This window comes from Mytilinidion resinicola, assembly GCF_010093595.1.
Source record: "Mytilinidion resinicola strain CBS 304.34 unplaced genomic scaffold BDZ99scaffold_4, whole genome shotgun sequence".
Classification (NCBI taxonomy): domain Eukaryota; kingdom Fungi; phylum Ascomycota; class Dothideomycetes; order Mytilinidiales; family Mytilinidiaceae; genus Mytilinidion; species Mytilinidion resinicola.
This window is the reverse complement of record NW_022985440.1, coordinates 1,245,695-1,266,633: the sequence shown is the minus strand read 5'-3', so window position 1 is coordinate 1,266,633 and position 20,939 is coordinate 1,245,695. Positions and strand designations below refer to the sequence as shown.

General features: G+C 51.0%; 8 protein-coding genes across 8 annotated transcripts; 3 read left to right on the top strand and 5 right to left on the bottom strand.

Annotated features, from left to right (window-relative positions):
* Positions 1–1,995: 1,995 nt before the first annotated feature.
* On the bottom strand, positions 1,996–4,466 carry BDZ99DRAFT_495652 (uncharacterized protein; the record flags this gene model as incomplete). The annotated part of the gene is made up of 4 exons (XM_033723389.1): positions 3,173–4,466; positions 3,087–3,117; positions 2,510–2,743; positions 1,996–2,009 (listed from the first exon to the last, which is right to left on the bottom strand). The coding sequence occupies exons 1-4, from the start codon at positions 4,292–4,294 to the stop codon at positions 1,996–1,998; spliced, it is 1,401 nt and encodes a 466-aa protein (XP_033581064.1). The 5' UTR covers positions 4,295–4,466.
* Positions 4,462–5,085, bottom strand: BDZ99DRAFT_231428 (uncharacterized protein). The gene is made up of 2 exons (XM_033713512.1): positions 4,743–5,085; positions 4,462–4,681 (listed from the first exon to the last, which is right to left on the bottom strand). The coding sequence occupies exons 1-2, from the start codon at positions 4,994–4,996 to the stop codon at positions 4,549–4,551; spliced, it is 387 nt and encodes a 128-aa protein (XP_033581063.1). The 5' UTR covers positions 4,997–5,085; the 3' UTR covers positions 4,462–4,548.
* A 1,289-nt stretch (positions 5,086–6,374) lies between these two features.
* On the top strand, positions 6,375–9,530 carry BDZ99DRAFT_554347 (kinase-like protein; the record flags this gene model as incomplete). Its single annotated transcript, XM_033727122.1, has 2 exons — positions 6,375–8,881; positions 8,912–9,530. The coding sequence occupies 2 exons, from the start codon at positions 6,375–6,377 to the stop codon at positions 9,528–9,530; spliced, it is 3,126 nt and encodes a 1,041-aa protein (XP_033581062.1).
* Positions 9,531–10,871: 1,341 nt separating this feature from the next.
* On the bottom strand, positions 10,872–12,407 carry BDZ99DRAFT_567782 (uncharacterized protein; the record flags this gene model as incomplete). Its single annotated transcript, XM_033727728.1, has 1 exon — positions 10,872–12,407. The coding sequence occupies one exon, from the start codon at positions 12,405–12,407 to the stop codon at positions 11,025–11,027; it is 1,383 nt and encodes a 460-aa protein (XP_033581061.1). The 3' UTR covers positions 10,872–11,024.
* A 115-nt stretch (positions 12,408–12,522) lies between these two features.
* BDZ99DRAFT_567781 (uncharacterized protein) lies at positions 12,523–13,615 on the top strand (the record flags this gene model as incomplete). Its single annotated transcript, XM_033727727.1, has 3 exons — positions 12,523–12,850; positions 12,912–13,306; positions 13,364–13,615. The coding sequence occupies exons 1-3, from the start codon at positions 12,751–12,753 to the stop codon at positions 13,613–13,615; spliced, it is 747 nt and encodes a 248-aa protein (XP_033581060.1). The 5' UTR covers positions 12,523–12,750.
* Positions 13,616–14,211: 596 nt separating this feature from the next.
* BDZ99DRAFT_473212 (uncharacterized protein) lies at positions 14,212–15,384 on the bottom strand (the record flags this gene model as incomplete). Its single annotated transcript, XM_033721817.1, has 1 exon — positions 14,212–15,384. The coding sequence occupies one exon, from the start codon at positions 15,382–15,384 to the stop codon at positions 14,212–14,214; it is 1,173 nt and encodes a 390-aa protein (XP_033581059.1).
* Positions 15,385–15,671: 287 nt separating this feature from the next.
* Positions 15,672–18,580, bottom strand: BDZ99DRAFT_567780 (uncharacterized protein; the record flags this gene model as incomplete). Its single annotated transcript, XM_033727726.1, has 7 exons — positions 15,672–16,856; positions 16,928–17,371; positions 17,420–17,884; positions 17,930–18,026; positions 18,079–18,176; positions 18,229–18,365; positions 18,423–18,580. The coding sequence occupies 7 exons, from the start codon at positions 18,578–18,580 to the stop codon at positions 16,003–16,005; spliced, it is 2,253 nt and encodes a 750-aa protein (XP_033581058.1). The 3' UTR covers positions 15,672–16,002.
* Positions 18,581–19,921: 1,341 nt separating this feature from the next.
* On the top strand, positions 19,922–20,879 carry BDZ99DRAFT_459820 (uncharacterized protein; the record flags this gene model as incomplete). Its single annotated transcript, XM_033719245.1, has 3 exons — positions 19,922–20,068; positions 20,118–20,527; positions 20,581–20,879. Coding segments are annotated over exons 1-3 (578 nt in total), but the record flags the coding sequence as incomplete, so codon positions are not given.
* Between the last annotated feature and the right edge of the window lie 60 nt (positions 20,880–20,939).

The window sequence follows — 20,939 nt, the reverse complement described above, 5'->3', positions numbered from 1 at the left end:
AATCCTGGCAAAGCCACAGTTGGCCGGCGGCTCGGTCACGGAGTATACGAATGCCTAGGAACCAGGAGGCTTCCCCTAGATCTTTCATCTCATACCGAGCCATCAGGGCATGTTTGAAATTGGCCAATTTATCGCCGTGTTGTGGCATGCAGCATGCTACAAGATCGTCCACATAGAAGAATACAATCAGGTGTTGATTGACGAACAGGCATGGCACGCCGGGCACCTCTTTGAGCCCCAATTCCCGCAGCGTTTTCGATTGATCGTTTAGCCATAGCAGGGGGGAACGGCGGAGGCCGTAGAGGCCTTTGTTTACACGCAGCAGGTAGCTCTTACGGCGGAAGCCGTCGGGGTAGTAGATGTATACTTCTTCGTCTAGCTCTGGGTTTGTAAAGGCCGACACAGCGTCGGCCTGCCAGGTATCGAGATTGGCTGCACAGATGATGGCTGCACAGGCCCGAAAGGTCTTTCCGGCCAACGTAGCTGCATAGGTGTCTAGCTCTGTAGGCTGTTGGAGGTCGCCGCGCACGCATAGGCGTGCTTTATGGCGCATAAGGAAGCCGTTTTCATCGAACTTGTATGTAAATACCCAGGTGACCGGCACGGCTAGGGCCTTTGTTTCTGGCGTCTCTTCTACAGCTGTAAAGCTACCGCGTTCCACCAAGCCGTCGAGTTCTTTAATGGCGGCTGCCATAAACCCCTGGCGCTCGGGGTGCTGCAGTAGCTGCTTCCAGTTTCTAGGTGGCTCTGGAAGGGATTCTCGATGGCTGCCTCCGGTAACGCCTGCGGCAAAAGCAGCATGCAGAGTGGGTAGGCGTTTGTCTAGAGCTTCGGCTTGTACGATTGCTGTATGCAAGGCTGCACGGGGTTTGGCCGGCTTGCGGTCACGGGTAGGCCTCGAGGAAGCTGCCGTGGTAGCCACTACGGAGGCCGTTGGTGAGGCCGTTGGTGAGGCCGTTGGTGAGGCCGTAGGCGATGCCGTAGCAGAGGCCGTAGGCGATGCCGTAGCAGAGGCTGTAGGCGATGCCGTAGCAGAGGCCGTAGGCGATGCCGTAGCAGAGGCCGTAGGCGATACCGTAGCAGAGGTCGTAGGCGATGCCGTAGGAAGACGGCTAGGTAACGGCGTAGGATTTGGCGTAGGCAAGGCAGGCTCCGAACGGCCATTGCTGGAGCAGTCGTCGTTGTTTGAGCTCGGCGAGCCGGGCGGCTGCTGCTGCTGTGCAGGCGGCTGCTGCTGTGCAGGCGGCTGCTGCTGTTGCTCTGCACGGGGTTGTACTTCAATTTTGTCGAATAGGGGGTCGTCAGAATCGTCATCCTCTATTACCCGGTAGGTTCGTGCAACGGGCGGCTTTGAGAGGCTTCCTACGTTTAGGACGTGCTTTACCTGTTGAATTGGTAGTTGCATAGCCAGATCTTCCAATAGGGGGTTATAAAATAGCGTTTCGTCGAACGTGACGTCTCGTGCCCTGATAACCTCATCCTTGCTTGGCACCCATATTCTATAGATGTTGGCCGATTCGTAGCCAACAAGATAGCCAACGATTGCTCGGGGTGTTGTTTTCGGCGTTTTTGGTAGCTTTTTCAACATCGGATATGCTCTGCATCCGTACACGCGTAGATGCTGCACGCTGGGGTCTATCGGCCTGCCAGTTGCAGCCTGCAAGGCTGTAATTGGAGTTTTCCAACCTAGCGCTTCGGTGGGCGTCCTATTGAGCAAATAGGCGGCTGTTTTATATGCTTCCGGCCATAGATTTGTGGGCAATTGGCTTTCCTCTCGTATGCAACGGGCTTTTTCAATGATAATTCCGCCAGAGCGCTCTGCTCCACCGTTCTGTGTAGCATTGTAGGCCGTAGATTGATTGAATTTAATGCCCTTGCTGCGGTGCCATGCCCCAAATTCGTTGCCGAGCGATCGTTCTCCATCGGTTTGTAGCGTACGTACGGTAACGTTCCATTGCTTTTCAATAAGGGCAACTTCGTCCATAACGATTTGGGTCAGATTGGCCATGCTACCGAATATTCGGCACGTGTGTGCTTTCGTATACGGGCAGAAGAAGTGGACAGCGTAGCTGTTGTCGTTGTAGCTATGTTCTTCGTGTATAACGTCGAATTGTACAAGTTCAAATGGCCTGGAGGGCTTTAAAACAGGTACACGGGAGATTTGTTGCTTAGCTTTGCTCAGGGCGCATTTGGAGCATTCGGAGATGGTAGGGCCAATAAGTTCCACTCTGCTTTCTGGTGCATCTTTGACAACAGCAGCAGTTAGATGCTGCAGGGCCCGGGGGCCGGCGTGGCCTAGGCGGCGATGCCATAGTAGGCCGAGAGCTGTAACAGACTGCTGGAGCTCGATTGGACGAGCTGAGTATGGCCCGCGTTGTGGAGGTCGTGCAAAACGGCTCTGGTGCGTTAGGAATGCAGTGAGGTCAATCTTTGGACGATTTGCTACAACAGCGGCCGGTGTAGGCTTTGATAGAGAATCCCCTTGGTGGGCAGCCGTTGGCTGTCGTACATTCGGAGAGTTCGAAGGCTGCACGGCCTGCTGCATGGCCAGCTTCACGGCCTGCTGCGTGGCCATCTGCGTGGCCGGCTGCACGGCCTGCTGCACGGCCTGCTGCACGGCCTGCTGCACGGCCTGCTGCGTGGCCGGCTGCATAGCCGTATGCATGGCCGTCTGCTTGGCCGGCTGCTTGGCCGGCTGCTTGGCCGTATGCACAGCCGTATGCATAGCCGTCTGCTTGGCCGGCTGCCATGGTGTTGAGTTTGTTGGATTTGAATCGGCTTCGTGAAATTCGATAAGATTCTGTCCGTCTCGTTGCTCGATGCGGGCCCAAACAACTTCTCGTCCGTATTGCAAATTGTACAAATAGTTTTTCTCGTTGTGCCAAAACACCCCTTTTTCGTTAAGCTTGCTAAGGGAGACCACGCTGCAGTGGAATCCTGGAATATACGCGGCCCCCGATAGTAGGGCAAAATGACCACCGTTGGGGCCTTGTAGCGAAATCTTGGCTGTTCCATAGCCAGCAATTGATACCATCGAGCTGCCGGCGTAGTAAGCATCGTTTGATGGCATTAGATCGCCAACAAACCGGCTTTGGTGGTTGAAAATATGCGTAGTTGCTGCACAGTCAAGAAGCACGCTGTTGCGTAGGCTGTAGGTAGACAAATGGAATACTCCGTGCGGAACAATAGCGATTGTGAAGCAAGAAACTGATCCAGTATTAGGCCCTCCGGCCTCGGCTATTTCCTGCAGCTTTTGAACTATCGCCTGCTGTTTTTCGGGTCGATTCTTGAGGTTTTCCTTGAGCTTGGCTGCTACAGCTGGGTTGCTTTTCCATCCGTTTGGCCGTTTATTCTCACAGATATATAGGCAATTTCGGAAGAAGTAGTATTCTTCGCAGATGCATTCTGGGAGCATATTTTTAGCTTTGGAGGCTGTTGTGGAGGCCGTTATAGCGGCTGGCGTGGATGCCGTTGTAGCGGCCTGCGTGGCTGCCGGCGTGCTTGGTGGCTTCAATTCCACGCCGTTGAGTGTTGTTGCAAATGCAGAATGGCTGGTAATTTTGCCTGCAATAGCTAGAGCCTCCCGTCTTTGGTCACGGAATAAATCAACCAGTTCCTGAAGCGGTGGAGCATTCTCAGCCCTAGCCATGCGGCGGTGCATTTCGTTGCGCCAGTATATCGAAAATTCGGGATTCTTTGGCTGAATAGAGAGCAGGAAGTCGAGTTGTGGACGATTGTCGGCGGCTTCAGGCAGTTGATATTCTTCGCATTCTCTGTAGAGAACTGTCCATTCCTGTAGCCATCGTTCAATATTTGAATCCTTTGGAAACTTTTGCTGCTGCTGCCATAGCGTGCGGAGTTCGTAGCGGCGTAGCTGATTAGATGGAGCCACCTGATTCTTGAGGCTAATCAGCATTTCGTGCACAGTCTTGGCCTTGTTGATGAATGGTATGTAGTGCGATGCGACCGTTTCAACAATGTGGACTCGGAGTTTGTTGATGGCATCGATTTTGGCGTCATAGCGATCTTCCTCCTTCTTAGCATCCTCTTGGGCTTGTTTCCAATCTAATTTGGCCGCCGGGGTCCATGTTTCCGCGCTGCTTGCTGCTGCCGGTAGTGCAGGCCGGCCAGGCTTATTCAGTTTCGTGGAATCATCAGAAAATGGCTTGTTGGGGTTGACATATTCCCATACATTGCCGGAGTAGGCCTTTGTTTCGACGGTGAAGAACCAGTGCTTCCAGTCGGCAGGGGAGGATAGAACAATCTTTTCAACAGAGGTGGAAGTAGATGGCATATTGGTGAGAGAACACGGGCTGTTGTGTAGTCGATTCGGCTGTGGCGTTTTTGTGGCGTTGTGACTGACTCAACACCAAAAAGGTTCAAAAAGCAATAACAACAACAACAGGGCAGGGAGGAAGGCAGATCCTGATAAGTATCCGGGCTCATAACACTCAGGTTGAAAATTGATGTGAACTCTGTCTTATTTCGGGGGCCCGAAGGCCAAACTATATACTACGTAGGAAGTGACTGTACGCGTAGGCAGAAGCACTAATTAGAGACAGCAGTAGGCACGGTAGGCACGGTAGGCCACCGTACCCCAACCCCTCTCTGTAGAAGTTGTAACTGGCTAGGCATGTAGGCAGCTACTATGCCAGCAACTCCAAGTGTGAGCGTATGTGATCTCAGAACTAGTCAGCGCTCGATCCTAGGCCCCGTTCTGAAAGTGGAGTCTACAATCTTACCTAGCGGTATGGCCTTTCTTCAGCAAAAAACCGAGACTCAAGCCCACGGCAATGGCGACGGAAGTGCTAATTGCGACGATGATAAGGACACGGTACCGCACTGGAATCCTTTGCCATCGAAATTTTGGAAGTGGTAGCCTGTCCGCCTTTTCACTCTCTAGGCTGGATATTGGCTCTTTCTCTGTCGGGGCCACGACCTGTTTCCCCGAGAAATCGAGTTCGCGTTCGACAGGCACGCATTCGATGCCTCCCATGCTAAGGATTCTTGGATTCGTTGGAGCCACGGGGGGCGGTAACCCATATCTGAGGCCGCCAAAATTGTAATGAGAGCTGCGTACTCAGGTGGAAAACAACAGCACGAGAGGAGATTATCCATACTTACTTGAGTGAAAGATCGAGTCTATTTTGGTTCCGCGTCTGAAACCATAGAAACATGGCGCATCAAGATGGATGTATGGCTGCGCTCAGGTATCATGATCTTTATCCAGCCTCATCTGTTACCGTATCACAAACAAGCCACTTCAGATACTTGCGGCAGTTTTTCTTGGAGGACTTATTTCTTTGGTATCGAGAGTGCGGCGTATGCTAGGGGCTGTGCAGTTTCAAGTGCTTTGCCGCCGCCAAGGAAATGCTCGTTTTCTCCACCAACCACCAACCACTTTAGCCGCCCTTACAAATATACACGGGTTTCTGGTAAATACGCCTCCAAAAATGGACGTTAATAACGCCATTTAAAGCGCATAGTGCGTTTAGCATTCGCTGATTTCAAGCTAATATGATCTATAACTTAGATATATATAAGGCCTAGATTAGCCTTAGAATATGTAACGCTATCTAGAGGGGCTAAACCCCCCCTATAGTAAGTAAAGTATATAAGTATAGTTAAGGCACTAAGGTAAAACCTACCTATTAACTTGTTTCTATTAAAAAGCGATTCAAATACTCTGAAAAGGTGGCGTATGTATGGAAACGAGCCCTCTTTTGCACGACTAGCTACTTTTTCAGAGTGCTTAGTGTTGGTTGCTGAGTTCTTAAAATGGCAGCTGGTGAAAAGTGATGAGAACTCTTGTGTATTGCTATGTAGGAGGATAGGAATATATAGGCCCAGGAGACGTAGGCAGCTACTGTGGCGTAGGCAGCACAGTAGGCAGCCTAGTAGGTGTTAGCGTCCTGAAGTAGGCAGCAGAGCCGGCTGTCATAAAATTGATGCCTTGATGCCTTGTTGCCTTAACCACACTCGCCGGACTGTAAGCGCCCGCCCACCGTAACCAGTCCGTACTCGCTCTCCTACAGAAGTTGGTACGGCTCAGTTTCGGAGCAGTGTCGTTCCTGCCGCAGATATTCTACAAGACTCCAATGGCCATGTGGTTGATAAAGCTGACCCTTTCGTCCGTCCTGCCAATTCAGATCTCAACTTCGTCTTTGCCAAGCTGTATACATACTTCCCTTCTGTCTTCTTCTTCATCAATCTGTGCATCAACAGCATAATGCTCAACCGTGATTCCGAGGCCCGGATCAAATGATTCATCGTCCTGGGTTACTCCGCGGCTCTCCCACGTCTCTGGACGAATGATGCATACCGCAACGCATGATCTTGGTACGGATGGTCACACATCAAAGCTATCGCAATTGATGCCATCATCGGCAAGGTCTCAAGGGGGCAGTAATCATGACATTGGTAACGTGAATGATAACAGGAAGGACAGCTATCATGCCGCCGGAATGCTAGTAGGCTCCTCAGGATATGGATCGTTAGAACCAACGCCGAATCCAACAATCATCGTCAATCCAAGAGGTTGGGGTGTTGCATTATCAAGTGAAGCTCCAAGCTCGACAAGCATAGTGTGGGCCGCCACCGCAACCTGCAATTCAAGCGAAGACCAAACTCCCTGTGGTGATCTCTGCTGCAGTATTGGGTATTATTGCCTCGAGACTGGACAATGTACGCTAAGGCCTACTATTGTTGCACCAATTGCAGGGACACCCATCAGTCACGCCGTACAAATCTCTACCTCTCTTGCGAGGTCTAATTCGTTATTGAGCTCTATATCATTATCGACGACCCCGATTCCGCATAGCACGGCTTCCGCCCTATCCCCAAGCCATGCCATTCCTTCTAATGGGACTACTGTCGCTGGAAAACACACCACTGGACTTAGCCGTGGCGCAATAGTGGTTATAGTGATCGGAGTAATTGCGACTTCCCTACTCCTCGGCTATATATACGCTGCCATTAGAATAGCCCATGAAATGTTCATGCTAAAAAGGTCTCCCAACACAAAGGCTGCGCCTACGAATCCCCGACGGCAACGCCGTCCCGCCCAGACATCGGGGAAACGATGGAGCAGTCCAAGCAGCTACTTCCCCTGGCGGTCATTGTCTTTTTCATCGGGCAGGAGAACAGCGTTTCGAACTGAACAATGGATAGAGCAGATAGTGCCAGATCCTCCGCCGGTTCTTCCACCACTATTCGAGTCAACTACGCTCAGACCGGACAGACAAGACTACGTTGTTAATGCCGAATACGATAGTCCACCATCGCCGCCACCGCGTGTCCAAATGAAGCTACCACCCCTTGACCGCGACCTTCGCGAGTATCGAATGGAGCGTGCGGCTCAGCCTTTCAAACCATTACCTTTTCGCCGGTACAATCCGGAGCTTTGGATCGAGCGAGAGCCTGAGCCTGAGGTTGAGAGACCATCACCTCCTCTTCGCGAAACTCACGACTCTCGGATCGGCCGCGAGACAAGACGGTCGTCAGGTCGTCGGCGACTACCTGAACTCAGGAATATCAGAAGGTCTTTCTCCGATCAACCGGAACGGCAACTATGGAATCCTAGCGAGAAGGAAAACATCTTCATCAATGGGAGTAGATATATTCCTGGCGATCGTCATGCTCCAGTTTATGAGACGCCGGAGTCACCGCAACGAGAGAGACAAGCCCCTGATCTACCGAAAGACCATGGAATAATATTCCAGAAGATTCCCAGTAATCCACCTCCGCCCGCTCGCAGTGAAGTCCCACGCCACTACGAACGCAAAGAAGCTAAACGACGTTCTCGAAGCTTTGAGGTTTCGACCACTAGTAACCTCAATAATACTTATCAACCAGATAATAACGACCATGAAGCCTTTAACCCCCCTCAGACCACTTACCAACGCGAAGCCATCATGTTCCAATATGTGAAAAGTAGAGCGGGCGACGGCCAGCATAAGACTTTAGGACAGCCTCAAAACGATAATAATCAGCCAAGACGGAATGAGATTCCACGCCCTAGGAGTGTTCCGGATAGAACAAAGTCACGGGAATCTTACTCGTCTCTAAACACCTCCGCTCAGGCCCTGAGAGCCACGCGACCAAGCCCAAACTCTACAATACCCAACAGCTCGCGCCGCTCCAACGCAACGACTGCCATTCCCCTAGAGGACTCACGGTTAGGCCCACTCTCGCCTTTGTCATCCCATAGGTTACCAACTCAAAACCAATCAGTTAATTACGAATATGAAAGACGCGAGACAACCCGGCGTCGACGTGAGGTTGCACGCCGCACACGCCAGAGTCTCGCGGCCGTCGGTGCCGTCGGGCTTGCCGCAGTACCTGTTAGCCATGCACGTCGTCGTCGCCGTAAGTCCTCTCCCGAAAAACCTACCAGCCGTGCTCTGGTGTTGCAAACTCGGCGTCTTTCCTCTCTTCCCTCAACTCCAATTGAGCCTCCAATTTTGGAGTCCTTAGACCTCATTAGACGGGAGTGCCATTGGAATATCGACCACACCTCATATTCCTCCGCCATCGAAGTCCCACTCGACACAGTAAAGACTCTAGGACACGGCTCGATGGGCGTGGTGGACGAAGTCCGCGCAAGACCTCCCGGACAGACCTTCATCCGAAAGCGCGTTCGAATCCTCAAGCACAACGCCCGTCGAGACCGAGCCATCATCCAAGCCGAGATCCGCACACTGCGACGCCTCGCTCACCCTCACATGGTCAAGCTGTTTGGAAGCTACGAAGAGGCGCCAAGCACCGGACCTGACTCCTACGCACTCCTAATGTACCCCGTTGGCGACGGAAACCTGAAAGACTACCTCGACAGCCTGGAAGGACACAGCCCCGACAGTGCTGTCAATCGCCGCATTCAGAAGTGATTCGCATGCCTAGCTGCCGCGGTCAGCTACCTCCACAGCCAGCGCATCCACCACCAGGACATCAAGCACGAAAACATCATCTACCGCACCACCCACATCTTCATCACCGACTTCGGCTCCGCGCGCCAGCTGGAGCTCGGCCAGATCACCTCGACTAGCGACCACGCCCGCGCTACTGAGCGATACGCCGCCCCGGAGATCGTCCACCGCTTGCAGAATTCCGGCGTCAGCATCAGCATCAGCAAGCACGGCTCCAAATCCGACGTCTTCTCTCTCGGCTGCGTGTTCCTCGAGCTCCTCGGCTGCGTGTTCCTCGAGCTCCTCGTCGCCGAGTCCGGGCGCAGTCTGCGCGACTTCTATGCCTACTGCGTCAGCCGGAATACGCAGATCGTGCGGCATGGCGACAGCCAGCCGACGACGAATAATCTTAGAGACCGCTTGGTGTACTGCAATGTTCTTGCCCCGGTGAATGGCTATTTTGCGTCGCTGGAGGAACGGTATCGGGCGTTGTATGATGGGTGTGTGAAGCCGATGCTGGCGGTTGAGCGGGAGGCGCGGCCGAGCGCTGAGGAGGTTGGGGAGAGGTTGGGGTCTCTGCAGCCGTGGGGGAGGCAGGAGTGTGTTTGTCGGGGTGGGAGGGGGTGACAGGGGGAGGGGAAGTGTATAGCTGCTCTTTTTGTAAGGGAAAAGGGTGTATCTTTGTAATTAGAGAGTTGATAATAGATGTATATATCGATAAGATTTCGGCTCCAGCCGGATTCAACCTGCTGGCCGGGGTCAATGGGGCTTGTAATAGAATTGAGGCCTGGAAATTTTCCGATATTCATGCACAAGGAGCTCCGACTATATGGACGCTAAGTGCGAGGTGGTGGAATAGATGTGGGGTTCGTCCTCCGTTAAGATAAAGGCCTGTAAACGTTGACCACAAATTGCCAGGTGGCTATATCAGATGGAAAGGGAGATCCTATTTGCGTTCGACGATCATGTGGTGTGCCCTCTATTGACCCTGACTGGGACGACGATGAAGGTATTCGAGGAGGAGAGTTATCAGTAAAATATTGAAAGACAGGATGAGATGGCTCTAGATAAGGCAGTAAAGCGGCGAAGAGGCGGAGCGTGAACTGTGGCATGCAGCCGAACGCAAGCCTTCGTTAAGTGAGAATTTAAAAGGGGAGGGATCTGGTAGGAATGCATGAGACGAGCAAGTGCAGTGAGAAACAGGGTATGTGTTTTTATAGAGGAGGTTCGAAGACTAGGGGTGTTCCCTCGAACAACTTTACACAATCAAATGGGACATTGCAGATAAAGAGAGTCTAGAATAATGACAACTATCAAAACCTAGTAACTAGCTCCGTTAAAAACAGGGTTTCGGATTTTTACCAGAATGTTGATTGACTATAACGAAGAAAATAGCAGATCGGACCATACTCGACCCTTTGGTAGACAAAATAACAGCCAACTTGCAATCCCAGGAAGAATTTAGTTTCTCAATCTTATACCGTATCGGGAGACCTACCCATCTACGCATTCAAAAAGCTACACCCTTTCCTCGCATACTGCAGCCTCCGCGCAGCACACGACAGTTCCCCCCGTCAATTCTAGGGAAGTAACAATCCGGAGGGAACTCGCTATTGTACCTCAGGTTGTTCGTACACTTCAAGGTCGGCCTGAAGAACGTTAGACATCTAAGGTCACGGCATTCGGCCAAATCCTTCTGTGAATGTATCCTTCCTAGTATGCACAACTCTGGTCCTTGACCCTTCAATCCGAGATCCCTCCGCCGTGTGTCTCCCGCATTATGCCTCAACCTCGCCCGCTTGGTCCGTCTCGCTCGTGTCGTCTGTGTCTTCCGTATTCGATTGGCTTTGTTTTGCTTGTCTTGGTTTCGGCCACGATCCTGAAGATTCAGGACCATGCCTAATTATCCCTGGCACCTCGTAAAGGTCTCAAGCTTCCAGCCAAGGTGACTCTACCCCACAATGTGCAATGCAGGATCGAGCCAGATTTGTTAACAAGGTTTACTCCTTCATCTAGGAATCTAGGAAAGTAGACAGGGAGAGGTTAGCAGTAACGTGACGTTCAGGAAAGTCAACGAAAACAGGGGAGTACGGACGAATAGCGAGTATCCTTACGGCTTACTCACGACTTGCCGCCTCTTCCATTACGCTTGTCTTTGTCTTTCGGGTTTCCTTTACCCTTGAACTTCGCTTGGGCTTTGCCTCTCTCTTCAGAAGCCCTAACCCTTAGCCATCGTTCCATGACATCTCTGTGCCAGGCAACTTGTCCCTCGCGAGGCAGGGAACGCTCCACTTCTTCCAATGTCTCGTAAGAGAGCGCTTTTAGCTGCTTTCGTGAGAGATTCTTGGCTAGCTTCACGCGTGGCACTAGAATATATTTAGTATAGTCTCGCTTTTCATCAGATTCCGTCATGCGGTTTCCGATTCCTATTATATTCATAATGTCCCAACCCTCGAGCTCTTTGCGGGAGAGCTTGAGCTTGCCCCATAACGGATGGTCTCCGACAACACTGTCGTCATCACGTTTTCTCTTCTGAGAGCGAGCCTGCGGACTCCCGTTCGGTTTGGCCTGGGTGGGCTTTCCGGGGTTAGTCTTCGGCTTGGATTGCGCCGGAATCGGAACCTGCTTTGCACGCTCTCTATTCTGAACTTCGGATGGACGAGGGAAAGTTATCCCTTGCCTCCTCCAGCTTGCTAAGATTTCGTCGTCCTCGGCAAAAGTCGAGGCGCCAGGGCCATGATATTCATGACGCGCGCCTGCAAGACCCTGGCATGCATTTACTCGATGCATCGATAAGCATCTTGAGCAAGGGACCATATCGACGTCCTGATACGCCGCTTCGAGATCAATCGGGTATTCGCCCTTGTCATGAATCATCGGAATAGTAGGCTTTGCAGCCCCTCCGCCAGACGAGACCGGGGCTAAGCCCTCTTGTACAATGTCTGTCGCAGCTTCGGTATCAGCCCGGGTCAGACCACGGTGCTGTGACGGAAAGGTAGGCCTTACAGCCTGGGAGACAGCAACCACAGATCCCTGAGGCTTGTGTGGCCGTTGCTCTTGGGTGTTACCGATCATATCGACGTCCTGAGGCGCCGATTGAACAGCAGCAGAGGCCGGATAGCCGGCTTGCTTTGATGCGGGATCGTTCTCCACCATACCAATGTCAAGAGACACCGCTGCGGTAGTGGTCGCCGGGGCTTCCACTACCGGAAATACAGGCTGGATAGCCTGTACGACGACAGCCCGAGCAGACTGCGCCGACTTCTTCTCCTCCTTCTTCTGGGCCTTGGTGCCTTTGCGGCTACGGACCGAAGTGTTGTTGGAGGCCATTTCGAATGTGATGTTTTCGGTAATGGTGAGAGCGATGAGCGTTCTTTGGTGCTTAGGGAGCTTGGAAAGTAGCGCTGGTATGCTTGTACTCCTGATATGAAATCTAGCGATGTACGGTGCAGGAGGAGAAGAATTTGAGAAGACGCGTCGGAAGATAGATACGCGCCAAGACATTTTTAAAGTGGGTCTTGATAGGAACGGGTTAGCGCCGAGCTGGGCTCCTTTGAACGTCAAGTGGCAGTCAGGCAGTCTAGCACGGTTTAGGGTGGCCTGCAGAGCTATTAGGCTTCCCAAAAGTGTCGCTTTAAAGTCTATATTAATCTACTGGGGGACCTCAAACAGTGCTAGGCTGGTATGCATATTCTTAGAGTCTTACGCGCATTCTTGGACGTGGTCTACCTAGCTGTGCCGCACCGGCGCGTAACTCACATCCAACTTCAACGACTTCGAGCACCATCCCATCCCATACATCGAGATTCGCTGCTACGAAATTACTCTTACCGTCCTGCAAAGTGACATGGCTACAACGAATGAAATTGTGGGAGCAGTGGCGTCCTTCTATGATTTCCTCGCTAACCTGCACATCCCGCGGAGCGCCTTAAAATACCCGCCTTATGGTACTTGATCCTATAGTCTGTCTGCACACGACGATGTTACTCACGAAAGCGTTATCATTAGGCGGATGGCCAGACGTCGATGGTTCTTCTTATCGTCCTCCAAAAAACGAGGCCGCGCTTGATGTGATACGGCATCTTCCTTATCTCCACTCAGACCAAAATGGTGACGACCATCAAGTGTACGAGAAAACCGCGGTGTGGGACTATTCAGGGGATGAGTTTGAAGGCTCCGGCCCGCATGATCCTGATCCGTATCCTTTGAGGGAGATCATCGACGTCTCTGAATCCGAGGTTGTTTTAGCGCAACCTAGTGGCGGCCATTATGGGTATTACTTTATCCTTGAGACTGCGACGGGAATCATCTCGCTCCGCGAATTCGACTATTGCGAATGGGAGGAATATCCCGCGAGCGAATTCTTCGAAGTCATCAAGTCGAGGTTTCGGTCGCTCGAAGTGGTAAGCCTAAATTCGACTCTACATTCGATTCGGCAGTGTTCCACTGACCGGCGGCAGTATCCAATCGACGCAAACGAGGTGGAAATGGCAGAAAGATGTGATGACGATCAAAACGAAAGGCTTGCTGATATCTTCCATTCGTATGGCTGGCCGTCAGCGGAGTTCAGTCTCGGGAAGGACGAGTGTATGCGAAAGATACGAAAAGCGTGGCGTGAAGAGAATGGGTGGTCTGATTCTGAAGATGATGATAATGAAGGCAATGAGGATGTTCAACAGCTGACAGAGGGTATTGAAGAAATGGATACATGATTGATCTAATCTCAAATACTACTCATCTTCAGTATATCCGTGATTCGTCTCCATTCTTAAAATCCTACCGCGATGTGAACTCATTGGTTTTTCCGGCTTTAATCTTTCTCACCTAACTGAAAGCGAGTGCAATATTATGATATAAGTTTGGGCACTTCTTGAATCCGCTTGGGGTGTCCCGATAGGCTTTTGAAAATCCAAACACGATGTAAGACGCCACACAATAGAAATAGTGCTAACGTTTGACTAACCGAAGATATACTAGCTAGGGTACTCATCACAGTGGTGCCGAGCGAGCAAGAGTGGCGACCGAGCAGTGTACCTATGCTCAAACGTATGACCAAGTACTGTATGCACCGCATCATTGAATCTCCGATATTTCCCATGTCTCCCGTGTCTTAGTTGCCCGCGATGTTTGTCCATATCCTCGACACTCGTTGCTTTTGCTCGTCTTGGTTTCGGTCGCGTTCTAAGAACAGCGCCTACTTATCCCTGGCACCAATCGTAAAGGTCTCGAGCTTCCAGCCAAGGTGACCCCACGCGCTACGCACGTGAAACCAGATTTTTGGTAAGGTTTACTCCTTTCATCTACGAACTTAGGTAAATGCGTCGAACGCCATTAGCAGTAAAGCCATGTCTTGGAGAATCCAGAAATACAAGAGAATACAGAAGACTAGCGCGCATGCCTTCTCCTCTTTCTCCACCAGAAGTAGGACGTATGGTTCTAGAACATTATCGACATACTTCTGGATAAGGGACTTGTCTTCTAATTCCATAAAGGGTTTCGCCTTGACCATCAGGGTGCGCAGGTCCATACGCTCTAGCTGTCGGCGCGGGAGTTCGTTTCTGAACCAGTGATCGTCGCTGTCAGCCTTCTTCTTCGCTAGCGACTGGACTATCTTGTCTCGGAGATCGGCGTTGCAGCATGAAGAAGGGTGCCAAGGGTTTTGGAGGCCTAATGGTAGGCATTTCGCACACGGGGCGCCATCCCACTGCATATAATACCCTAGGCGTTTAGCTTTGCGGAACCGTTTGCTGCACGGCCTACCTTGATGGTCGTGATCTCCGGAGAGCCCGTAGTTAACGCAGGCGGCACACCCCTGCTGAGATTCTTGCTCGATGCCATCCATCAGCTGTGATGTGCCGTCTAGTGGCTGGTCTTGTAGTTGATGCATGGCCAGCGAGGAACTTCCTGCCTCTTGCTGGCTCATTGGATCAACATCCAGCTGTTGAAGTCCTTCGGCAAGCGAGGAACGAGCCACTTGCTTACTCGGTTGCTGGACAGCTGTATCGACCGCGTGAGCGATCGCTGCGGCGAGGGTAGGAGCACCTGTGCCAAGCTTTCCCACACCCATTGATTGCAGCTGGTGCACACCGGCCAGTAAGGCATCACCCTTCTGGTCCGGCAGTTCGACAGCTACATTGATAGCGCTGGTCTCGTCGACGCCACCGATGGTGACATCCTGCTCGTCCAGGCTCTTCGGTAGCTGGTGCATACCAGCCAGCAAGCTCTCGCCTTTCTGGTCCGGATGCTCGACAGTGCCGGCATGATAGAACGCAGAAGCGAACCCTTCGGAGACGGTAGGAGATCCCATGACGGGCTTGTCCGCCGTCACCGGCATATCGACGGAGTCGATTTTTTCCCCCTGCTCAACCTTGGAGATCTTGCGTGGAGGAGATACGCCTCCCTTTTCGTCGTTGTCGCGCGTCTCGCTAAGAGTGTGCTTGCGGGCGTCGCGGGCGGGAGTGGTAGTGTTGTTCGAAGCCATTGTGAAGAAATTCGTAATTGGCTTGATGGGAGCAATGTCTTGTGCTTGTAGAGCTTCAGAGAGTCACTGGCATGTACTGGCTGATCGTGAGATGATTCTTGCAATGTACGGTGAAGAGGAAGGAAGAGTTGGAGACAACACCAGGGTCGAAGATGAAGTGACGCTAAGACATATTTAAGTGGGCCACTCAACTGAAACGGTCTAGCGCCGTTGAACCTCAAGTGGTGAAAAGCAGACTTCGGGATAGTAACATCAGCGATGGCGCATGTGTCGTGACGAGTAACAATCTCATGGAGACCAAGGGAAAGAAGGAAAGAATACTCTGATATGAGAGCTCGCAATGGTATGTCTACTGACAAAGAAATATGGAGTGACTAGTCTGTTGGTTCATGTAGAGAATTAGGAAAGAGTAAGCGCTCAACATAAGGGATTCAATAACACCAACTGTCTAGACTTATACAAAACGCCATAAAACATGCAAATCCATACATCGCTATGCTAAACAGAGACCTATGCGTAAAGGGAAAGAATTGGGAGATATTTTAGAAAAATAACCCAGAAAGTGGCTGAGACAGTGAAGTGTACGAGAATAACAGTGTAGTATACGAGAATGACAGATTACAAGGCCTTTCGCCTTCGAAGAGTTGCATACGAGGAAGATTCCTTCGTCGACATCGGTAGCTCTGGAGATACTGAGGTCCTCGTATTGTCCTTGGGTTCCAGATATGCTCTTGGCATAATAGTCGGAATACTGTCCACGTTAACGGAAGGTAAAGCAGGTAAACCTATGGTAGTTCCGGAAATCACTAGGGCTTCTTCTCCTTCGTCGCGCAGACCCTTGCGCTCTTCAGAGCACGTGCTGTCTGCACAACGGATGATTTGCAGGTTCTGCCGGATCTCGTCGGGGGTGAGCCTACGAGAGGTATTCGTTCCGCGGACGGCAAGGCCACCATCATCTATGAGCTCTATTGATCGCTCAACTGGTTTATCATCGCTCGGGTTACCTTTCTGCCGTTCCTTTGCCTTTTTAACCATGTCTGCCGAGGGAGCCTTCTTGTACAACACCTTCTGCTTCTTGAGTTCTGCCACAAGTTTCGGAGATCCAGCTGTCTTGTACCAAGGGTCGTCGGTGAACACCACGAACCCGGGGTCGTTAGGAACAATGTCCTCCGGCCAGCACGGGTTCTCTCTAAGGCCCCAATCGTTTTCCTTCGTAGGAAAATCCTTAAAGTCTTTGTCGAACGAGATCTCGAATACAGCTCGAGTGTACTCAGCTTCGAACTCAGTCGTAGTAGTTGCCTTTTTATCTTTTCCTTTCTTTACCACCTCTTCTCCCGGACGAATAAGTTTGACTAAGCGTTCGTTGACGTCACCAAACTTCTTTCCGGTGGGGGGTTTCTTAACTTGGCCGTACTGTTTAAGAAGTTGACCGTTCTTAAACCCGCCGTCTTCATCATCGCAGTATTTATTCCCTTCGAGGCTCAATTAGAGAGGCAATTCTTAAAAGTTGCAAGAAATTTGAAAGGAATGAAATCATACGCACAGAGGGACGCAACACCACCATTCTCGCTTCCAGGGATCCAGCGCACGACCACTGGAGGCTTGTATTCACCCTTCTTCGGATTGGGATTGGGATTGGGAGGAACGAAGTAGGCCGGTGGCCATTCGTCCAATTGGCAGTTAGGCTTCTTTTTAGGATTCTCATCACTCCAAAACTTATAAGCTGGCTTGGTGAAGTCTTTCCAACCTTTCAAGGCATGTTGTGACTTCCAGTCACGTGTGGATCCTCCGTTGCGGCTACGATTATCGTCTCGACAAGTATATGCGCTCGACATTCGGTCATCATTCTGGATAGCCGAATAGTAATGGTAGCATGCTTGGGGCCATTTCTTGAAGTCGCAGTCCTTCGTGATCGTCTTGAGAACCGGGTTGGACTTGGTAATTTTCGTGATGTGTAAGCTGGGATCGTCGCATTCGCCGTCATCAGCTAGCATTATTGGTTAGAATTGATGGCAGATTGAGAGTGTACACTCACGGATCTCGTTCCCAGGCTCTTTCCCAGGTGGTGCACGCTTCTGTTTCTTCGTACAAGCTTTATTGCTTGCGGACTTATGTGGATCTTTGGTACTTGGTGGACTTGTTATCATTGTGGTCGCATGTGATGCTTTGGTGGCTTTTGGAGTCGATTTTGGTGGAGCTTTGGTTTCGGATGGTGCATTCGTTTTCGGGCCGTCCTTTGCGGTCTTTGGGTCGTCATTGGGAACCTTAGTCTTTGGGGCCTTTGGCTTCTTGCCGCCTTTTGGGACTTTTGGCGGGATCTTGAACCCCTTCGGCAAGATAAGGTTGTTGACGCTGTTGAAGATATCGAACGCCTTCTTCACATTGGGAGGAAGGTAAGACTTGCCGCAGCCTTTCGTTAGCCAATTTGAAAAGACACTGGCACCTGCTTCGCCAGCATCGACCGAATAAGAAATCAGCTTAGCCGCTTCAATGCCAGCAACTTCGAAGAGTCAGCAGAGCACTCGTAGATTAGATGACGCCTTACTCATAGCTCCATCAATTGCCTCGCCTACACCAGGAATAGCCAGAGCTCCAACTTCAACGACCAATTGCAACATCCCCATTAGCAGGTCGCAGCCAATCTACCCCATGTCGTTAGCAAAGACAGTATCAAAGTGCTATCATAGGCCGTACTTCTGCGATTATCGGCAACGCTTCCATCAGTAGGTCTGCGAATTGGTTGAGAAAATTGTTATTGCACGAGCACTGAGCGGGTGCAACTTTGAGATTGCCTGGATGTTGATCAGGTTGATACCTCTAGAAAACAGTTTTGTGATATCACACCGCTGACAACTTCCCACTTGATGTCCCCGCCTAAGACCAAGCACGTTGTTGATCCCATTTGGCCTGCAGCGATGGCCTTGGCCACCGCCTCACCGCACACATCGTTGCACTGAGAGATTGAAGTCTTTGGATCTGGACTTCAGGTGCCAGTATATATGAGTAGGCGCTTCCGAAGAGGGGACGTGATGACATACGGGTCAAAGATAGTACACTTCATGGTGTTTTTGTATTCCTGTACTGCCTGGTAGTGAGCATCGTCGATCGATGAAGGGGTCGGAGCCGGAGCCGGATGTGTAACAGAGGTAGTGATAAGAGCTCCAAGAGTCAGAAATGAGATGAAATAACGGATCATGACAAAGGAAATAAGGCAAGGTCAGTGAACTTGGAATGATAAATCTAACGGAGCGATGAAGTCGAGAAACTCAGATACTGACCATATACATCAGAGTATTGAGCTGTCGGTAGGCTGCAGAGACTCCGGGGGCTTCAAGATTTATACCGTCTCGAAGAGAGGCGTAGATGCAACCCGCCATCTGTCCTGTAGTGATCGTAGAGCTATTCTCCCATGATCCTTGTATGAGGCGAGGTACATTCTGACAGTTTGGAAGAAGGAGGTCCTGTGCCTTGTGGGTTTTCCTTGAATATTTTACCGAAGAGGCGTAGATACAATCTACTCTCTTTTCCGTAATAATTGTGGGCGAGGCGAGGTAGTTTTTGGTAATTGAAGAGGTTGGAGCCCCAAAGTCGCGCGCAGTCCCCCGAAGATGTGGATTGAGGCTGACCAGTCTGGCTAGTTCGGAGGCAGGGAAGAGACTCAGGAGGAATGGCCATGCTCGACACCTCCATCTGCAGTGTTGACGTGCAAGGCAGAATCGAGAAACGGAATCCAGCATTGGGACGAGAGTGGCCAAGTGCTCTAAACGTTAGATCGGAAAAGGCTAAGAGCGTTAGATACTGAAACGAATGAGGCTATGGGCGTTGGAGTTCAAAACAAAGGAGGCTATCAACGAAGAGGCTGTTAATGAAGGCTGTGTCTTGTCGAAGGATCAAACAGTTGCGGAGGCTTTGGGAACCTCGCCGCGTTAGACCTAGGACTATAAGCGCCGAGGCTATGACGAAAGCGATTCCTTCAAAAATTATGGGGTAAGTAGAGCGGTTGCAATCAATTATTGGCTGTTGACGTCGGCACTTGAGAATATCTGTTGGTACAGTGATAGGTCATAAGTTTGTGCACACGCGTTCACCACTGCCTGAGGTACCCCCATGGAATTTCAAAAACCTAGGCCCGATGTCAAATTTCAAGTAGTGCAAATAGACTGCCTCTTGACTAACTGGCTGCTTACTAGCTGGGCTGCTCCTCACAGTGGTGTCGAGTGAGCAAGATTGAAGCCAAGCAGTGATAGATATCCGTGTGCCTGGATTTGTGACCTAGTACCGCAGCCTGCACACTAGGCGCCAATGCGACGGAAATAGTGATTGTTGAAACATCGCAATCCTTCCATTCCTGCGGCACCGCAAGCGGCTTTGTTGCAGTTGTCTTGGACTTCTAAATGTTGGTCCCTGTAAGCGCCGCAGCAGTGAATTTACTATTTCTGCTGTGCCACAAGGGCGCTTACGATTCCTGTGCCAAGCATTAGCGCCGCATCCTTGGACTATACAAGAACTTACTTAGGCGCATGCAACCCGTGACAAGCGTAACACTTACGATCATCAGCACCAGACTTCCTCAACATGACCTCACTTCTATCAACGGACGAGATCGTGACGGCAATATCGTCATTCTACGACTTCCTCATCAGCTTTTATCTTCCCGAGAGCTCCTTAAAGACCCCGCCACCAGGTATGAGGAATCGCTTATGAACACGAATGTTACTTACAGCCGACACTAGGAGGGTGGCCCGACGTATCCGACGGGTTCTTTAATCCCCCAAAGTCGAAAGCGGTTATGGAGTTGTTGCGGGCGCTCCCATACATAGACTCAAGACAACCCCACGGTGAACCCTTTCAGATTTATGGGGGAGCTGTATGCGTCGACTACGCCGGCTACGATTTCGAAGGTCCAGGCCCTTTCGAAGCAGAGGATTGCCATCTAGCCGAATTTGCAGAGTCCATGGGGCTGGACATTTCGGAACACACCTTCGTTCTCGCTGCTGCCTCGGGGGAGAACGGCTGCTGGTGGATCTTAGATGTTCAATTGGGAATCATACAGATGGCCCAATTCGAGGATGGCGAATTCGATGAAATGCCCATTGCCGAGTTCTTTGAGAAGATAAAGGAGAAATTCAGATTGCTTGAGGCGGTATGTAAAAATATATCTCCCTGTAGTGTGCATCCTACTGATGTCAGCAACAGTACCCAACTGACGCTGAGACCGTGGAAATGGCGAAGGGGATTGAGGAGGTTGACAATGAGGAGTACAGGAAAGTGTTTCACGCTTATGGGTGGCCTGGGGAGGGCTACCAAAAAGCTGAGTGTATGCGAGAGATTAAAAAGACGTTCAATAGTATGATGGGCTATTCTGACGCCGAGGAAGAAGATGGCGAGGGAAAAGACGAAGACGAAGAGTGATGTACTTAGGATTTGATAGAAGGGAATTCTTGGTAGCCCAAATGAATTAACGGTAGACTTTTCACCTCTATCTTACTATACGGATACAAAAGCACCCTCACACATGTTGACTGACTGACGTATAGAGGAGAAAAGACAAACAA

What these genes read in the sequence shown, in the direction of transcription:
- BDZ99DRAFT_231428 (XM_033713512.1), bottom strand. Translation starts at nt 4,996, where the DNA reads ATGGGAGGCATCGAATGCGTGCCTGTCGAACGCGAACTCGATTTCTCG. An exon ending in AAGAAAGGCCATACCGCTAG is followed by an intron (nt 4,682 to 4,742) that starts GTAAGATTGTAG and finishes ACTAGTTCTGAG; the next exon opens with ATCACATACGCTCACACTTG.